Raw genomic sequence first — 16,815 nt, forward strand, 5'->3', positions numbered from 1 at the left:
CGCCCAGCACGGCGCTGCGCCCAGCACGGCGCCGTCCGCTCGCTCCGCCTCTGGAGCGCCGATAAATAAACACGAGGCCATGCCGGATCCGCCAACAGCTTGTTTTTATGCAGCCGCGCAGCGCGCTCGGCCTTAAAGCCAGACCCGCTCCTCCAGCGCGCACGGAAAGAAGGAAAATCGGCCCCGAACACGGGAGGGAACGTCGGTGCGGAAGCAGAGGCAAGGCTGCGCGGCGCGGGCTCCGCAACGGCAGGGCCGGCGTGCGGACAGCGGCACGGGGCTCAGCGCCCCGCCTCCCCCGAGGCGAACCGCGACGTCCGGGCGTTCAGCCGCCCCACGGCTCCGCTCACGGGAAGCCGGTCACCTCTCCCACTTCGCTGACGGGCTGCTCGCCGTGCCTGAACGCCAGCTTGTACTTTAAACGGACGGGATCCTGGGAGAGAAGAAAGCAGAGGTGCGTGTCACAGCTGCAGCCTCCTGGGCCTCCTTCCATCCCATCCCTCACAGCCCTGCTGCACTGAATCACCCTCTGGAAGGCCTCTGCAGGGCCAAGATAGTAATGTAAGAGCCGTGCAGGTCTCTGCCCAGCCCCCACACGCTTGGAAATCCAGGCCTATACACCCCCCCCTCAGTGATGGGAAGAATCCCAACATTCTTCCTGTGGCCCATAAATATTTATGAGTACAACAAAGGTGACACACATGGTCGTGCCATTAGTTGCTGATAGCTGCAGGGTCTCCCAGCTGTCATCCCAGCAGGCAGACAAGCACAACTGTGCAGCCCACTGCAGTCACGGCACATTGAATCCTGAAAAGCTGTTGCAGAGGAAAAAATGTCCTCCATCACAACCCAGTGCATCCCTCCCACACATCTCCTTGCAGACAGCACTACCCGTGCCCTTCACACAAATACATTACGGCCACATTCGGTGACCCACCGCAGAACCACTGCCACATACTTTGTGTGGATTGGCAAGCAACAGGACCTGAGACACCACTGCTGGGGGAAGCAGCGGGCTGAAGGCTGGGAGCTCAGAACCGGATGCTGGTTGCAACTTTATTTTCATGGTCTGAAAGAGAAAGCAAAAGGAAATCTTTTGGTCCACAGTGAAAGAGAGCTGGGAGTACTAAGCAGCTCCGCAGTTTGGTAGACAAGTCAACCTCCACCTGAAGGAGGACATTCCTATATAGGCAACTCTATGCTGCATGTACACAGGTACAATGAGTACCTTATTAGGAGGTTAAAGCAGTGTGTCTGGAGCTTTGCTTCTTTCTCGCAAGGCCAGGGATCTACTCTGTGAAACAGGCACCTGAGCCACAGGTACTACCTGTGCAGTTTGGGAAAACGAGCCATGCAATTTTTAATATACAAAGAAAAATTCTAAGGATGAAAAGGCAAACCTCCATTTTTGAGCAGCCCCACTCCATTTTATTCATCATAGGCTTCTTACCTTTGGGACTGCAGCCTGAAACACAATGTCCTTAATTGGCTGAGCTGAGGTGCTCAGCATGGAGAGAACCATCACCAGCACATCTGGTCGGCCAGGAGCTGGGTCTCTGGAGAAGTGGAGCATAGCTTTGAAGCCATCTCTGTCATACACTGTAAGTGGACAGATACTACCTGCCAGAAACAAAAAGGAAAATAAGAAACAGAGCATGGATTTACCCGCTCTTCTGAGTGCAGAACAGTGAAGGTAGGCTAAGAACAGCAAAAAGGAAAAATTCATACAAACTTTTACTTGCTCTAGCAAACTCGTAGGCCAAGCAGTGGACAATGCTGGCCTGTGATTTACATTTCACCTCCAAAGTACAGAGAGGAATCTACATGTCATGAGATATGAGGTGACTAGCCACTGAGATTTTAACTGTCAGTTAAAGAGATGAGCTACAAATCCAAAACAATGGGAAAAGCAAAAATATAACACTTCAGCAACTTACAGGACTTAGCCTCTTATTACCAGGGATAAATCCACAGCTGGCCATCACCATTCAGCCTTTCCAGAATCTGCTAAGTCCTTAACTTCAGAGACTGAAGTCAGAAGACAGTTCTGCCTTAGGACCTGTAAGTATCTCTTAAGCCTCTGGAGAAGCACTGCTTGAAGTTTCACAGAAGATGCCAGAATCAAAGAGTTTAGGAGCACACTAAAAAGATTAGCCAGGGCATGAAACTTCTGACTACTGAATAGGACATTTCCATGGTATCATTCCCAGCTCTTGCTCAAATTCTCAGATACATTAAATCCTTCATAGAACAGCCAGTTTTCTCCAGCTGACCCTCACAGCATGAAGCTACTTTGGCTTGCTTGCTCCCCTGCAAAAATCACAGAAGAGCTCTATTAAGCAGAGCTGGGGCACAGAAATCATTGCACTTACTCAGTGTAATTGAAATTAAAGGGACAAAAAGGTTTGCTAGAGAAGCATCATTGGAAGCTGGATGCAAAGAGGCAGCAGGCTTCAGCTCGTAGCCTAGGCTGGAGAATGAAGGATCTGCCATTGAGCTATTTGGAAGATCTGGAAAGGGCAATTTCATTGGTGATAAATCCCTGGAAAGAAAAGCATGTAGAGAGCTTATATTAACTGGGGAGAGTACATGGTATATACCATCCTCTGCTGAGTCTGTGTTTGTGTTCCCAATCCCTCATCCCTTTTAGGTACAAAGTACAAGCTTACTCTGATTTCCTAGGAAGTTTGAAAACAGTCTCTACTTTGTATGGAAGACACTGCTGTTTCAGCATTCACTAAGGCAGAGTCTTGTTTCTGTTACTGTCATGAAACTGTTATGCAGGCTCTCTGGAGCTCTGTCAGTGAGATTAAAGTTCTAGTTCAGAGTTAATGCAAAAGGCTAGGAATCTCCAGAAACACTTGGCCTACGTTCTGGCAGATTGGATAAGCTTATGATAATGGTCACCTGCTCTGAAGACCTGTAGATGATAAATCTGTTAGGCTTCTAATGAATGCCAGGAAACTATCTTGTCAAAGCCTGAAAAAAAGCTGAAGAAAAGAGATCTGACTTGGATGTTTTTGTTCCTTTAGCTCAAGAACACCTTGTTGCTAAGCCACTGGATTTGTTCCACCAAGTTTCTGACCCTGTGAAGGCCCAGGTGTACAATTGTTCAGAGTTAGAATTAATAGGTGCACAGCTGCTGCTTTAAGAGCCAGTGCACGGATGGACAGCTTGCCATCATTACCCAGTTGTAGCTAAAAGGTTTTTCCAAACCTCACTGCTGTAAAAACAGTATTTCTCCTCTCCAAAGTCAGACTGTACTGTGTAGAGCTCGCTTACGGGGATAACATCTTGGTCCTGGGAGGTGGAGAGAGCTGATCGAGGCTCCAAAATTTATTCTTCTCTGAGCAGCTGCCTCCCCAGCTTTCCTCCAATTCCAGTGGTTCAAAAGCACTTACATTTTTACTACATCCATTGTGCACAGCAGCCTGGAAAAGAGGCACTTCTGGTTCACGCTGCAGATCACCAGGAAAATAAACAAATAAAATCTGTTCCACTAAAAATATATATATTTTTTTTAAAATTAACATAAGGTTAATTAAAGTAGAAATAAATTTGAGTAATCTGGTTTTGCAAACTGCAACCCATATATTCATTGCACTGCAGGAGGTTTCCCTTCAGAATAGAGGGGTGTAAAAAAAAAGATCAAATAGGCTGCAGGAGAAAGATGGGAGATCAAGAATCCTATCTGATGTTTGCCCTTTGTGTCTTATGGACTTCGTAGCTGAGGATCACTCACCTCTGATAAGCCAAGGTCAGGCGGCGGTTTCTGTAAAACCAGAGAGTCACTGAGATCTAAGAAAGATACCCAAAGGCACAGATCAATTACAGAAAACAGCTGTTTTCCCCACAGATTCTTCCCTCATTGTCTAACAGCAGTTTGCCTTTAACACCATTAAAGCAACTATACTCCTAAAAACTTCCCCTAGCTAAAGGGCCTGCTTTCTTTTAAGATGAGCACTGAAGTCAAAATTCTGTATTTATGAAGTACCACAACCCCTAGTAACAAGGCTAACGCTGTACTGAATTGTACGTACAAACCTAATGACTTCAGCTCCTCCTCCAGCAGACAAGCAGAGGTGGTGCTGCTGTGTCGCGAGGCAGAGGTGATGTCTGAAAACTGGTCTGCAGGAGCCTGGGCCATGGCCTCCAGCTCAGAGAAGTCGATCAGTGTATAGCTCTTCACGCGCCTCGGGGGCGTCCGACGTGCTTTGGAAAGAGCAGGAAGAGTTAAAGAGAGATCTGAAAGCAGCAGGGCACGTGGAACTACAGGCACATGCTAAAGGACTCAGCTGAAGAGCTCCAGGAACATTTTCATTCAACCACACATAAAAGAAAATAGCTACGTAAAAGTTTTCATGTGCTTAAGGGTTTTGCCCGCATCTGTCCTCTGAGAAGCAGTTCCCTTCCAGATTCCCTCACCCATTAAATGCAGGAGGCAGAGCTGTCATGGAGTGCTGTGGAGTTCTTTACCTGGTGCATCAGAGGAGCTGCTGGCTGAACAGCCTCCCCCACCATCCTCATGACTGCCTACAGTCTGCCTGTACCGTCCCAGCACCTGCGTGAGCTTGTCGTTGGCCTGCAGCAGCTCAGCTGGAAAAGAAGAGAGACCACCTTTGATGGAAGAAACTGGATTTGTTATTTAACTCTGGGCTCCAAGTGAAAATTAATAGCTCCTCTGGGGAGGAGTAATTTTGTGCCACTTCCCAAACACAGTTTATCGTTCCAAGCAGAAATCTTGGGTAGCACATGTGTAAGCATTCCTTCAAGGAAAGGAGTACTTCACTTAGAAAATGAACTTAAATGATAACATAAGCATAAATGCAAAGGGTTCCAAGGACAGCATCGGCTCTTACCTAAAGCCTCATCATCATCAACTGTCTCACTGGCCAGGCGGAACAGCAGCGGTCTGAGCTTCTCACAGCGCTGGAATAGGCTCTGAGGAAAGAACCATTTCATGTCATTGCTCAGAAGATCCTCAACACTCCATCTCACACTTCTGTATGTTCCTGTGACCACCTGTAAGTGATGCTACCTCTGGAACAAGCAGCTGCACGTTCTGCTTTGGTCCAGGGTATCAGTGCTGCATGCTCTTGCACTCTTACAACACAGTGACCTGTAAGCACAGACACTGAGCAAAGTGCTGTTGCTGCTACCTGTTCAGCAATCACATCTCCTCAATGCATACAGGTGTAAGATAAGTCAGTGTAAAATTTTCCAATTAAAAACTATCCAGAAGTGAATGGATAAATCACAGTAGTCAGAAAAGTGACCATCAGTTTCTAATACCACCAGAAAAGACAAAGCCCATCATGGCTCTCTTCTCAGTATTTTGGAAGTGAGTAGGCACAGCAGAAGCCATTTTTTTCTTTCATCTGAAAGTACAGTCTTTATCACCTCCTACAGCCACAGCCCTCCCAAATGAAGCTAACTCCAAACTCTCAGTCACACACAAGTGCTTCCCTACAAAAATTAGAAAAATTCAGTGGTCAGTAGTTTTGAAGCAGACCAATGAACTCTGATCTGGAAAAAGGGAATCACAGCAACCAGAATACAGGTCAAAGATCCAATAGTTTTGAGCTTCCCTGATCACACCTCCTCATACCCACCTAACCACGACTGGGCTAAGGGAATTCCCATGCGTTACTCCACTGCCGGAGGAAGAATCACTTCCCCATACGATATCACAAGAAGAGCAGCTGATCTGAAGAGAAATTAGAACTGGCACAGCAAGATCCATTTCAACTTTGTTACTTGGATGAGAGGGACTGTCATTCACCACAGTGGAAGTTATTCCTGCTATGGTAATGTTCTTCCCTTGCAGAAATGGAGTGCAGCTTGCTGCCAATTGAATCCTGTTGTCCCAGGCCCTCCCAGCCACAGCCAAAAGAACCTCTCATGAAGGAAAAAGGAACACCTACCTGGAGCGTTTCATGGTCAGATTTGGGTAATTCCTGTCTCTTATAACCTTCCAGCAATTCATCCATTCGTTTAACATTTTCAGAAACTTCACTGATTGTATTCACTCTTCTGGACACCTTAGCTGACTTTTCTTGTTCCTTTGAAAAATGAAATAAAAGTAGATGACTTGGCTAACACAGCCAGAGAACGTGCTTGTTTTGGTCACTATGGATCCCTCTTGGTGCAGGGCAGGTTCCTATAAATGTTACTGGGTACAAAGCATAGCACAAAATCCATAGAGAAGCTCCAGTATCAGTGCTGTGCCATCCGTAGGTATTGAGAAAGGAGGCAGTACACCTCCTGTCCTTCTCACGGCACTGGGCAGCCTGTGCTGGTGTACAGGGATGCATTACACCACAGGCATAAAGAAGCCTTCAAAATTAGAGCTGGGAATTGATGGCTTCTGCCACACAGAAGGGCACTCAATGACTGCAATAAGGTTTTTTGTTTTGTTTTGTTTTTAAAAACAGAAGCAGGCTGACCTTTCAGATGGGAAATGAGAACCAGACAGACACAGTGCCTACAGGAGAAAGGCAGTTCCCTACAAGTGTAGCCCTTTCCCACCTAGGAACCCGAGTAGTTCATCTGAGTCTGATGTTAGAGTACGGTTCCCATTACCACCCCTGGTGCTCCCTTTAATGCCAGGATGGTGGCAGACATTCTGGATGTCATATATAGAACCCACAGTCACAGACAGAACTGCCAGGTCCCCTACCATCCCTCCTTCTGTCCGGAGGGGCTATGGCTCTCACAGACACCCACCTCCTTGATCATGCTCTTGATCAACCGGTTGGCAGCCTGCAGGTCCTCAGCATGGCTGCTCTTCAACAGTCTTGCTAGGAGCTGTGAAGGGAAACCATTGGGCAGCAGTCAGCAGCATTCTCCAGCCACTGTGTTGAGTATGCCCCACAGGTACAACCCCCAACAGAGCAGTACTCAGGGATACCCACTGTCAGCAGCTCAGTGCAGACAGTTGAGAACAATGACTTTCTGGCACCAGGAGCATGAGAAAAAGGGGGGAAGATGGCCAAGCCCAGGACAGCACAGAGCAGTGCAGCAACACAGCATGGGGCAGCAGAACTGCTGCAGAGCCCAGAGGGGCCTTTCCATTGAAATGCAAAGAGAAACCGACTATTTCTGTAAAAGTGTTTCACTTTTGACCAAGCAATGCTTTCTGATGAAATATCACAGAATTCTTCACTTGCTGTTCAGCAGAAGCATCAGCATTGTTCTGAAGCAGCACAGCATATATCTGCATGTGCTCTCAGCAGTAAAAATCATAGGGGGAGCAGGGAGGAAAACCCTGGGGTTTACCTTGGATTTCTCTTCATCGGTGTCAAAGATGGAGTTCTGAGGTCTTGGAGAAGGGGGAGGTAAGATTTTGTCTTCTGGCAATTTGGGGTCTTCTTTTACAATCCCTGGAATGATAAACAGCATTGGTTCAGCAGTGCCCGAGCTGCCACAACAGCAATGTTCAACAGCATGCTGGTCCTGCACCCAGCTGTGCACCCGTGCCCAGCATTGCACAGAACAGCATCCCAGGGTAAAGAGCCCCTGAATGTGCTCTGTACCTTTTCACCACACGCCCAGAGGTGAGCACTGTGAGAACAGTGGCCACAAGGCTGGAATGGCTCAATACAACCATGGTTGGTTAAATCTCTTTACACAGTTACGGGCATCCCTGAGCAGCCCAGCAGCCTTTGGAAGCAGCCTTTGTCCTTTCTCCCTCACACAGAATGCCTTACAGAAACAGCTGAGTCACAAAAGCAAAGAGGACTGAGAAGTGTGGGCTGAAGCCACGTGACCTCAAAGTTAAAAAGGAAACTGAAATAACAGAACTGAACCTTGTTTCTTCAACATCAGATAAGCATCCCGGATTTTAACTTCCTGAGGAAACCAAACTGTCCAACTGAATATTATTTCTGTCACTCTGGACTTGACTTTTTCCGAAGACCACGTTCCATAGTACTGGGGAAGAATAACAAAAAAAGAAAAATAGATCAAAACTGAAGAGTTTGCACCATGTATTGCATACAGGTCTGGCCCCAAGTTGCTTGCATGCAGAGCTCAAACAGTAATCAGACTCCCAACGCACACAGTGCTGTCAGCTGTGTTTCTTGCAATACATGAAACAGCATGCACAGCACTGGCTGTAAATAAAAGCAATGCTATTGCATGTGTGCCAATGTCATTAATATTATTTGACAATCAACATGAAACCATTTCAAAGGCTCCCTGATCAGTTTCTACATCTGAAACCAAAAGCTGCTCTGTAGCTCTTTTAATGAAAACAGCCCTGTGCTTTATTCAGGCTGACCCTGCCCCGTGAGCAGGGCCCAAACTTGGCTACCTTCCATGTAAGGAAGCAGTGAGGACAGGAGTTACAATTATTACTTTCTTTACAGGGAAATTCACATCCACTCCTTATGCTCAGAGGCGCAGAACAGAAATTCTGCTCTACTCCTACATGACATTCATTCTAAGCTTTTCCAACCGGGCTGAAACACGCAGCACACCCCTTCACCATGTGCTGGGCAGCCACAGCCACCCACCTTTGGGGACAGCACTTTAATCAGCTCATTCAGAAACCGGAACTTTGCTATTTCATTGTGAAATTTCTCACCGCAGTTATTCACACATGTCTCCAGCACCTGCAGAAAAGGAGCCAGTCAGAAAACAGAGCTGTACCCACACAGCTTAGGGAATTCATGAAGACTTTGTTACTATGATGTTACATTTAAGGTCTTTCTAGCACAGCATGCACAGATACAGAGATACTACAGAGGTTGCACAGCAAAAGTGTCTTTTTTTCATCCAACCCTCTCAAGAAAGGTGCTGAAGATCACTGTGCTGTCCTCCCCTTTTATTAACAACTTCTGGAGCTGCTGACTCAGAGGCAATAGCACAGGCGTGACAGCTGGAACCGGGACCCACAGCAGAATGCCACAGAAAGGAGCCAAAGAATTCACTCCCTCTGCGATTCCCCGGTTTCTCCATTCATTGTGTAACCAAAAGCGGGGTATACATCCACGGAAAAAAGAAACGGGGGCACATCAGGAGGAAAAAGAAGCGGCAGCCGTACTGCGCCAACCCCGCAGATTGCGATCGTCGCTGCCTCTCCTCGCACGTGGTCGAGAGCACTTACTGTCAGCGCATGGAGAGCTTCCACCTCCTGGGGCGACTGTATCTTGTGCGCCAGCAGCCGCGCTGCCAGCGGTGGGCTGGGGAGCAACAGAAGCAGGTCAGTCAGCGCTCGAAATCCCCAGAGAACCCAGCGCTGCTAACGGTGCCCCTGCGGGGAAGAGCGATCGGCCGACCCGAGCGCTTCGCTGCGGGCAGGGCTGCGGGCTGAGCAGGGCCGCCGCTCTCCTTACCCCTCCGCGTCCGCGTTCAGCTGCGCGCAGAACTGCTGAATGCATTCCCAATTCTCCTCGGGGACACCCGGGTCTGTGGCTTCGTCTTACGCGGGGGAAGAAAGAAAAGGTTTCTGCGTGAGATCGCGAGGCACAGACGGGGAGGGGCTCAGCACCGGCCGCTCCGCTCGGGGCCTTTTCGTGAAAGGCAGAAATGGAAGGCGAGCGACGGGCAGGAAGCGATCATCACCGACATCTGCGTAAAAACGCAGCGCCGAGCCCCGTCTCGAAGAGCCCAAGGTGGGAGCGGAGCGCTCAGCCCCTGCAGCGCGGAGCCGCGGCACGCTCCCAGCCCGGCCCGCCGCGCCCGCAGCCCCCGCCCCGCCGCTCCAGCAGCTCCCCGCCCGCCCTCGGGCACACGGCGGCCGCAGCGCTGCCCGCGCCCCCTCCCCACCGCACTCACTCAGCCACCGCTGCAGCCGCTCCGCGCCGGCCATGGGCTCCCGTTGCGTCCCGCTCCGCCGCCCCGCCCGCTCCCGGGGCCGCCCAGGAAGCGCTCCTCGCAGCGCCGGCCGCGCCCCGCACCCCGCACAGACAGCACGCAGAAAGGTGGTTTTGGTGACGGCTGTTACCAGAGCGATTTAACACTTAAAGGTCAGCACTCCAATAGGGAGAGTTCCACATTTCAGCTGAACCACGCACACAGCACGGTGAGTTTAAAGTCCTTTCTCCACAGCAGCAGGTAGCAGCTGCTCATCCCCCCACACCCCTCCAACACTGCCCTGGTGCCGGGCTCCTCCAGCTGCAGGGCAGTGCCCAGAGCAAGGTGGGCAGCTGGCTCAGCACTGCCTTCCATCTGTAGGCACTGAACTGCTGATAGAAGTCACTGGATTCCAGCCGAACACTTGGCTATTTCCACAGGGTGACAGTACAAGGACAGACCTCTCTGTATGCAGCTCCTCTCCCATACAGACTGCCTCATGCTGAGTGTACAGACACACAGACACCCGCATGGCCCAAAGCCCAGCACATCTGATCAGAGACAATCACGCTGTCACCAAGAAGTCCGGCTTTGGAAGATGACAGGGGTACCCACACCTCCTGGACCCAGCGCTGGCTGTCCGTGCCGTGGGTCTCACACTAGCTGGACAGCACTTTGCGTATCCTTCCACACACTTCTCTGGGGCCCAACGTCACCATCATCTCAGCAACGCTCGGTCCATGCTGAAAGCACAGAAGAAATCTTTGTACGAATGGAAACTTACACTTTCCAGAACAAAAGTCCGTACCACCAGGCAGGAAGTGATGAAGCGACAAGCTATCAGATTGCTGTTAGACCAAGGGCAGGGTTGCTTTTTTTTTTTTTAAGCAATCTCAAAGCAAGACTTATATCTTTCTTCCTGAAGTAAAACAGTCAAGCTGAACCAAACAACAACCCCACAGCTTAAGCCAGAAGCAGGCTGCAAAGAACGCCTCCTGTAAAACTTGGGTTTGAACTTTGTACAGCAGATGAATGCAGAGCACTGCACTCAAGATCCTCATTAGCATTAAACTCACAAGGCTGCAAACGCCCTCTACAGCTAGTCTAGAAGTTTTGCTAACTTCATGTTTGCAAGCAGCATAGCCATGCCTTAAAAAGGCCTTTCTGGAACTGTCATAACAGCCCTTTCTTCCAGACCTGTTTTGTGTCAGTACTTTCACTTCTAACAGCAACTGACATAAATTCTTCTAATAAGTCCAGCCCAAATACTGGCATCTTGATAGTGCAGGAAGATAGCTACTTAAAAACCACACACAGAACCAGAAGGCCCCAGCACCAGAATTGTTTTTTTACCTGCTGCCCACTGAGAGCCAGGCGGAGGAGCTTCATCATGCTGCTGTACTTGGTCTCTCTGGTCTGCTTCTGGAGGTTTCTGAGGTCTTTGTTCAACTCCTCAATGGTCCAAACAGCTGCTGCCTTTGTCATAAGCCTTTAGGAAATTAGTAATTCAGACTTGTGAATAAATACAGTTTTTAGAGATGCAGGAGCCAATGCTGGCAGCATCAGATGTAGACAGCAGTACTATTATCTCCACAGGACAGGCAGGATTCTGGCATTTAAATTGCCATCACCTGTATTCAGTTACCACTCAGCTGTGACAAGTGACTGGGGGCAATCAGCTTTGCAGACAGCTGAAAATAATAGTCAATTTTGCAGCTATTGCCACCTCAACTTCTCTCTGAGGTGTTCAGGGCTCATTTTCATCAAAAGCTTTGACCTGATATATCCAGAATCTGAACAGAAAAAGAGATTGACATGGCATCCCTCCCAGCTGCAAGGCATGCAGCAGCAGAGGAACACACAAGGCAGCAGTGAAACATGCTAGCAAAGCTCCACAGAATTCCTTGGTACAGAAGAAAGGACCTAGCAAAGGTTGGACAGACAGTCTGCCATTCCAGTGATGCTTCGGACTGGAGAGAAATGCAGACTGCTAGCTAGGGGCTAAGAAATGAAAACCAGAGGATTGCCCCAGGGGTGAGTGCTTTGGAGGCAGTTAATTCTGCTGGGCATAGACTGTATTAATTCCAGAGACCCAGCAGACTTGTGATAGGTCTACACACATGCTGACCAAACCACCTTGTCCTTCTGTCAGATGCTGCAATGGACAAAGATACAGGAGATCAAGCAGCACAGAAAAGCTCTTGGTTTTCTTCATCAGCACTATGTTGGCACATAAATTTATTGTGCCCAGTGCTTTACAAAGCACAGACATGACAATTATTGCTTAAGAGCCTTAACGTGAGATTTCCTGCTGGTAAACAGTCTTTCAATTAAGTACATGCAAAACCTCTTAGCAGTTATTAACTGCAGCACATTCTGAAGTGAAGCAAAATACATAAAAACCATGAGCACGTCCAAGATGAATACAGCAGCCAAGCAGCAATGCCATGGGACATCAGGTGAATGTGTACAGAGCTGCAAGGTGACACTTACCCTAGGACTAGTTTTCCTATTTCATCTACTTCTGCAGAAATAGTCTGTAGATGCTCTCGGGACACCAAGGGCCTAACCCACAAGTAGGAATAGTTGCCCGACACCAGGTCCTTCAGATGGCTTATGTGGCCCTGGGGAAAAAAGGCAAAGCTGGCAAGCCTGGGGTGACAGTGACAGTCTGGGGAGGGAAGACTTCCTTCTGTGCTTCACAAACAGCTGAAGAGGGTCTCAGCACACTGCTGCCTTGTGCTTTGTGCCTGCTTAGAGAAAACGTGAACTGCTGACATTTTAGTTGCTGTTTTTTCACACCCATAACCCCCTGCTGCACACGGAGATACAAAAGCAGCCTCAAGGGTTTGGTACCAGTCCTGCACATGCAGCTGACTCACTCTGTCCCTGGAAGTGGCTCGCCACACTCAGTTGCTGCCTCTCATGAGACGTACAGGGAGTCACATGGGCAGCCCACAGTGAAACCTCTGCTGACAGACAGGGTCTCTGCCTGCCCGTACAGAGGCACTTTACTACCCTCAAGGAATTCCCCTGATCCTACAGCAGTATCCAAGGGGCAGACTGGGAAACTGCTGGGTTCATCCTCTTTCCTAGCACTGGAAAAAGCCAAAGTATCTCCTATCCCCTTTACAGCCTGCATTCTGCCACTGAGCTGAGACCAGGGCTCTGCACACCCAGGTGCCATTAGTTTAACCATCGAGAGCTTCATCCGTCTCTGCTAAGCAGTTGCTTTGACTTTGCTTCCAAAGCATGGAGCTGTAGCAACACAAGCATCTTTACATTGCCCAGTCAGCAAAAAGCATGGGTGAACTGCCTGGTAGTATGAGGAGCCTGCTCAGTACAGATCTTTGCACCACGGGCACGTTCCATGCTGGACCATGAGGCAAAGCATAGCATGGAAGCCTTCAACTCTCATCTAAACAAAGCCACAGCTGACCTGATCCTGCAATACTAATAGTATTTCCATGGTTGGGACACATCCTCCCTCAACCAAAGGAGCTCTCTGCCAGCTAAACGAAGAGCCAATGAGGCTACAAACCTGCAAAGATTGCCAAGGTATTCAGCAAGCTCATTCCTACAGGCCAGCCAACCACACCATTATATTTTGGCAGTAATGTGCACACCCAAACTGGCAGTTACAGCCACTTGCTGTTGGCAGTCAGCACAGCTCAGGTCAAAGCAGTGCCCCAAACTCAGCTGAGTCTTCACCCACAAAACCATGCATGCCCATGCTCCAGCTCTCCACAAAACGGTAATATCATTTTATCACTTCTCATACTTTTCTCAGCAGAAGGACTTGCTCCACATACTCCTTTTCCAGAACCTCTTTATCCACTTGTTGATCCCCATAGGTGTGCTCCACCAGCAACTGCAGCTCTTGAATTAGTTTCTGTCGTAACCCTTCATTCTCAATATGGCGAGTGAGGTGCATCCTGGACAAAGAGAAACTGCTCTGGGTTTTGTTCACTCTAATAATCTCCATCTCATATTTGCCAGTTAAAACTAGAACAGTTGGAAAGGCAACATCAGACCTTGGACAGACATCCCAACAAAGTATTAAATGTTAGATCTACCATTGATATTTCTACCTGTTAAATTCTGGGAGTTTCTCAAGATCCAGTAACGCAGAATGGGTTGTAATTCTGCCTATTTCAAACTGCGAGATCAGCTCCTCCAAAGTCCTCCCCATCTGTTTCTCTGCAAAATAATTCAGCAAGGTTATGACATACATTCACTCTCCAACAGAAAGATGAAGTCTCTGCTTTTCACCAGTAAAGGCAAGATCAGCGCTGGTATAGCAGCACAGCTGAGGGAACAGCGAGAAAGAAGGGTTGTTTCAGCGCTAGGAGGAGCAGGGACATACGGTGGCAAACAAGAGGTAACTTCTGGCAGGCATGCAAGGAAGCTGCCCCTTCTGTAAAACAGACTGATAACAAGGAACTAAAGCCGGGACATTCAGCTTTGCTCTATTTCACCCCTTGCATCACTCAGCTAACAGAAATAGTACTTGGCCAGGAGGCTTCCCTGCCCAGTGAAGGATTCACTACCAAGCAGAGATCCTGAAACATAAATTAATGTGATAGTCACACAGACAAAACAACAAAAGGAATAGTAGACTCAACTACACATGGTCTTTCAGGTCAAACAGGAAATGTGAAAGATGTAATACATGACACTGCAATTATTAACCAGAGAACAAGTTTTCCCAGGACTTCGCAGACAGTTTAATCCCTCTGAGATGAAGGTTGTCCCAGGTGGGAACACATTAAGCACCACTCAGTTTAAATGAGCACATAGAGACAGAAAGATTCCCACCACCCTGCCCTGCATAGAATCTCTGCAGAAGCTGTGGTGGCATTTCAGTGACAGAAGTCCACTCAGACCACTTGCCTGACATCCACTTCCTTTCAAACACTGTCAATCTTCCATAATACTAAAATAAATCCATCCTTCCCCCCTGAAGTCAGCCTCAATGGGTTTCTAGCAAGCACCAAGCCTGCTCTCATTACCTGCAAACCCAGAGCCGCAGTTGGTTATCATGTCCAGCAGAGCCTCAGGCAGGTAGCCCTCCTGGGCAAAGCGCTCCAGGAAGATGTCCCCCTGCCTCTTGGACAGCTTACTGCCATCCTTGTTCAGAAGCAGTGGAAGGTGCCCGAACTGCGGGGGGTCCCAGCCAAAAGCTTTGTAGAGGAGGAGGTGCTTGGATGTTGAAGTAAGCCACTCAGTCCCACGCAGGACGTGGCTGATACCCATGTGGTGGTCATCCACCACGTTGGCCAGGTGGTACGTGGGGAAGCCATCTCCCTTAAGGATCACTGGGTCTCCTTCCACCTCTGCCACCTCGTGCTTGTTCCAGCCATAGACCAGGTCCTGGAAGGGCTCCACACCCCACTCCAGTCGGAAGCGCACGACCCAGTCCAGGCCCTGTGCCAGCTTCTCAGCCACCTCCTTAGGTGTCAGGTGCCGGCACCGGTTGTCATATCTTTGAGAGAGGAGAATGGAGCAGTCAGGTCAATATAGGCCAAACCCAGCAACACATTTCACATTCCCAGAACATGGATTCATGACTTTTAGCTGTGATCTGCCCACTGCGTATCTACACAACCCCTCCATCTTCACGCATCACTCCCTTAAACCTCTAAGGTTGTGAAGACAGCCCTGCTGCCACGTACTTAGCCCTACATTTGGGAGCAAGGGGCACAGAGGGGACAGCCTCCTACCGCGGGGTCTGTTGGTTACGCAGGGCCTCCTTCCTCAGCAGCTCCAGGCGCTGTGGGGTGCAGAAGCAGCGGTACGCAGCACCGCGGTCCAGCAGCACTTCACTGGCGGCCCTGTAGAGGTCGAGCCTGAGGGACTGCTGGTAGGGGCCAAAGGGACCACCACGCCGAGGGCTCTCATCAGGGGGAATGCCTGGAAGAGCCATACAGTAGGCCCAGAAAAGGTTCCAAAACCCACCTCTTTCAGTTGTGGAATGCAAAAAAAAAAAAAAAAGTATGGAATCAAACACCTCCAGATCCCTTCTGGCAAGCACCCACATGCAAAGAATGTACCAACATACAGTGAGGTCTGAGGGCCTCTGGTCTTTCTGTGAGGTTTCCCACACACAGGCCCTGTTACAGCTGTGTTGTGCCACTACTGCAGGTGGGAATCTGTGTGTCAGACAGTGCAGACCTGATGCTCAGTCCTACGCAGCTCAGCACTACTTTATCACAGAACCATTGAATAGTTTGAGTTAGAAGGGACTTCTAAAGGCCATCTGGTCCCACTCCCTGCACTAAGCAGGGACACCCTCAGCTCCATCAGTGCTCAGAGCCCCATCCAGCCTGACTGCGGCTGTGTGCAGGGATGGGGCACCGCCACTTCTCTGGGCACCCTGTGCCATTCCTCACTGCCCTTACTTTAAGCAACATTTCCCTTATAACCAATCTAAACCTCCTCCCTTCTGGTTTGAAACCAAACACAAAGCCTTCCTGGTGCCAAAACAATAGCTGTGACATTACATTTTAACAAATTCATCACGTTTGAAACACCACGTGCTTTGCTACCCTGCAAAATACCCTCGTTCTCTCACTGCCCATCCCCAGGCAAAGGCCTAGTGGCTCCGGCACTGGACTCGCTGCCTGGGGGCTTACCTGCCCAGTGCAACATGTCCTCTATGCTCTCGGCAGCCCCAGGCACCACCCGGCCTTGGTCGGTGTCCTCCACTCTCAGCACGAAGGTCCCTCGCTGCTGTTTGGCAAAGATGTAATTGTACAGCGCGGTGCGGAGGCCGCCTAGGTGCAGGAAACCTGTAACCGTGGGCAAGGCACGGAAGAGCGCAGTGACCGGAGAAAAAGCGAACGGGGCATCTCCCGCAGCCCCGACCCCAGCTCAGCAGCGCTCCCGCCGCTGGGCCAGAGCCGCCCTCAGGTTGATGAGACCATTACCTGTGGGGCTGGGCCCAAAGCGCACCCGCGGCCCCGACACAGCCGCACCGCACACGTCCCTAAGCACCCGCGCCATGCCGCCGCGCCG

At 49.6% G+C, this 16,815-nt stretch overlaps 2 protein-coding genes across 2 annotated transcripts; both read right to left on the bottom strand.

Moving 5' to 3' along the window:
• Positions 1 to 346: 346 nt before the first annotated feature.
• GGA2 (golgi associated, gamma adaptin ear containing, ARF binding protein 2) lies at positions 347 to 9,814 on the bottom strand (the record flags this gene model as incomplete). Its single annotated transcript, XM_079542678.1, has 17 exons — positions 347 to 433; positions 959 to 1,069; positions 1,451 to 1,620; positions 2,373 to 2,542; positions 3,283 to 3,458; positions 3,743 to 3,798; positions 4,045 to 4,212; positions 4,477 to 4,596; positions 4,860 to 4,941; positions 5,925 to 6,062; positions 6,727 to 6,807; positions 7,279 to 7,382; positions 7,809 to 7,932; positions 8,517 to 8,615; positions 9,110 to 9,185; positions 9,339 to 9,423; positions 9,781 to 9,814. 17 exons carry the CDS (start codon positions 9,812 to 9,814, stop codon positions 347 to 349), a joined length of 1,881 nt encoding a protein of 626 aa, XP_079398804.1.
• Positions 9,815 to 10,457: 643 nt separating this feature from the next.
• On the bottom strand, positions 10,458 to 16,803 carry EARS2 (glutamyl-tRNA synthetase 2, mitochondrial; the record flags this gene model as incomplete). The annotated part of the gene is made up of 9 exons (XM_079542695.1): positions 10,458 to 10,541; positions 11,152 to 11,287; positions 12,292 to 12,422; positions 13,580 to 13,733; positions 13,890 to 13,998; positions 14,811 to 15,283; positions 15,522 to 15,711; positions 16,434 to 16,589; positions 16,728 to 16,803. The coding sequence occupies 9 exons, from the start codon at positions 16,801 to 16,803 to the stop codon at positions 10,458 to 10,460; spliced, it is 1,509 nt and encodes a 502-aa protein (XP_079398821.1).
• Positions 16,804 to 16,815: the final 12 nt, after the last annotated feature.

Source organism: Tetrao urogallus, assembly GCF_951394365.1.
Source record: "Tetrao urogallus genome assembly, chromosome: 15".
Taxonomy (NCBI): domain Eukaryota; kingdom Metazoa; phylum Chordata; class Aves; order Galliformes; family Phasianidae; genus Tetrao; species Tetrao urogallus.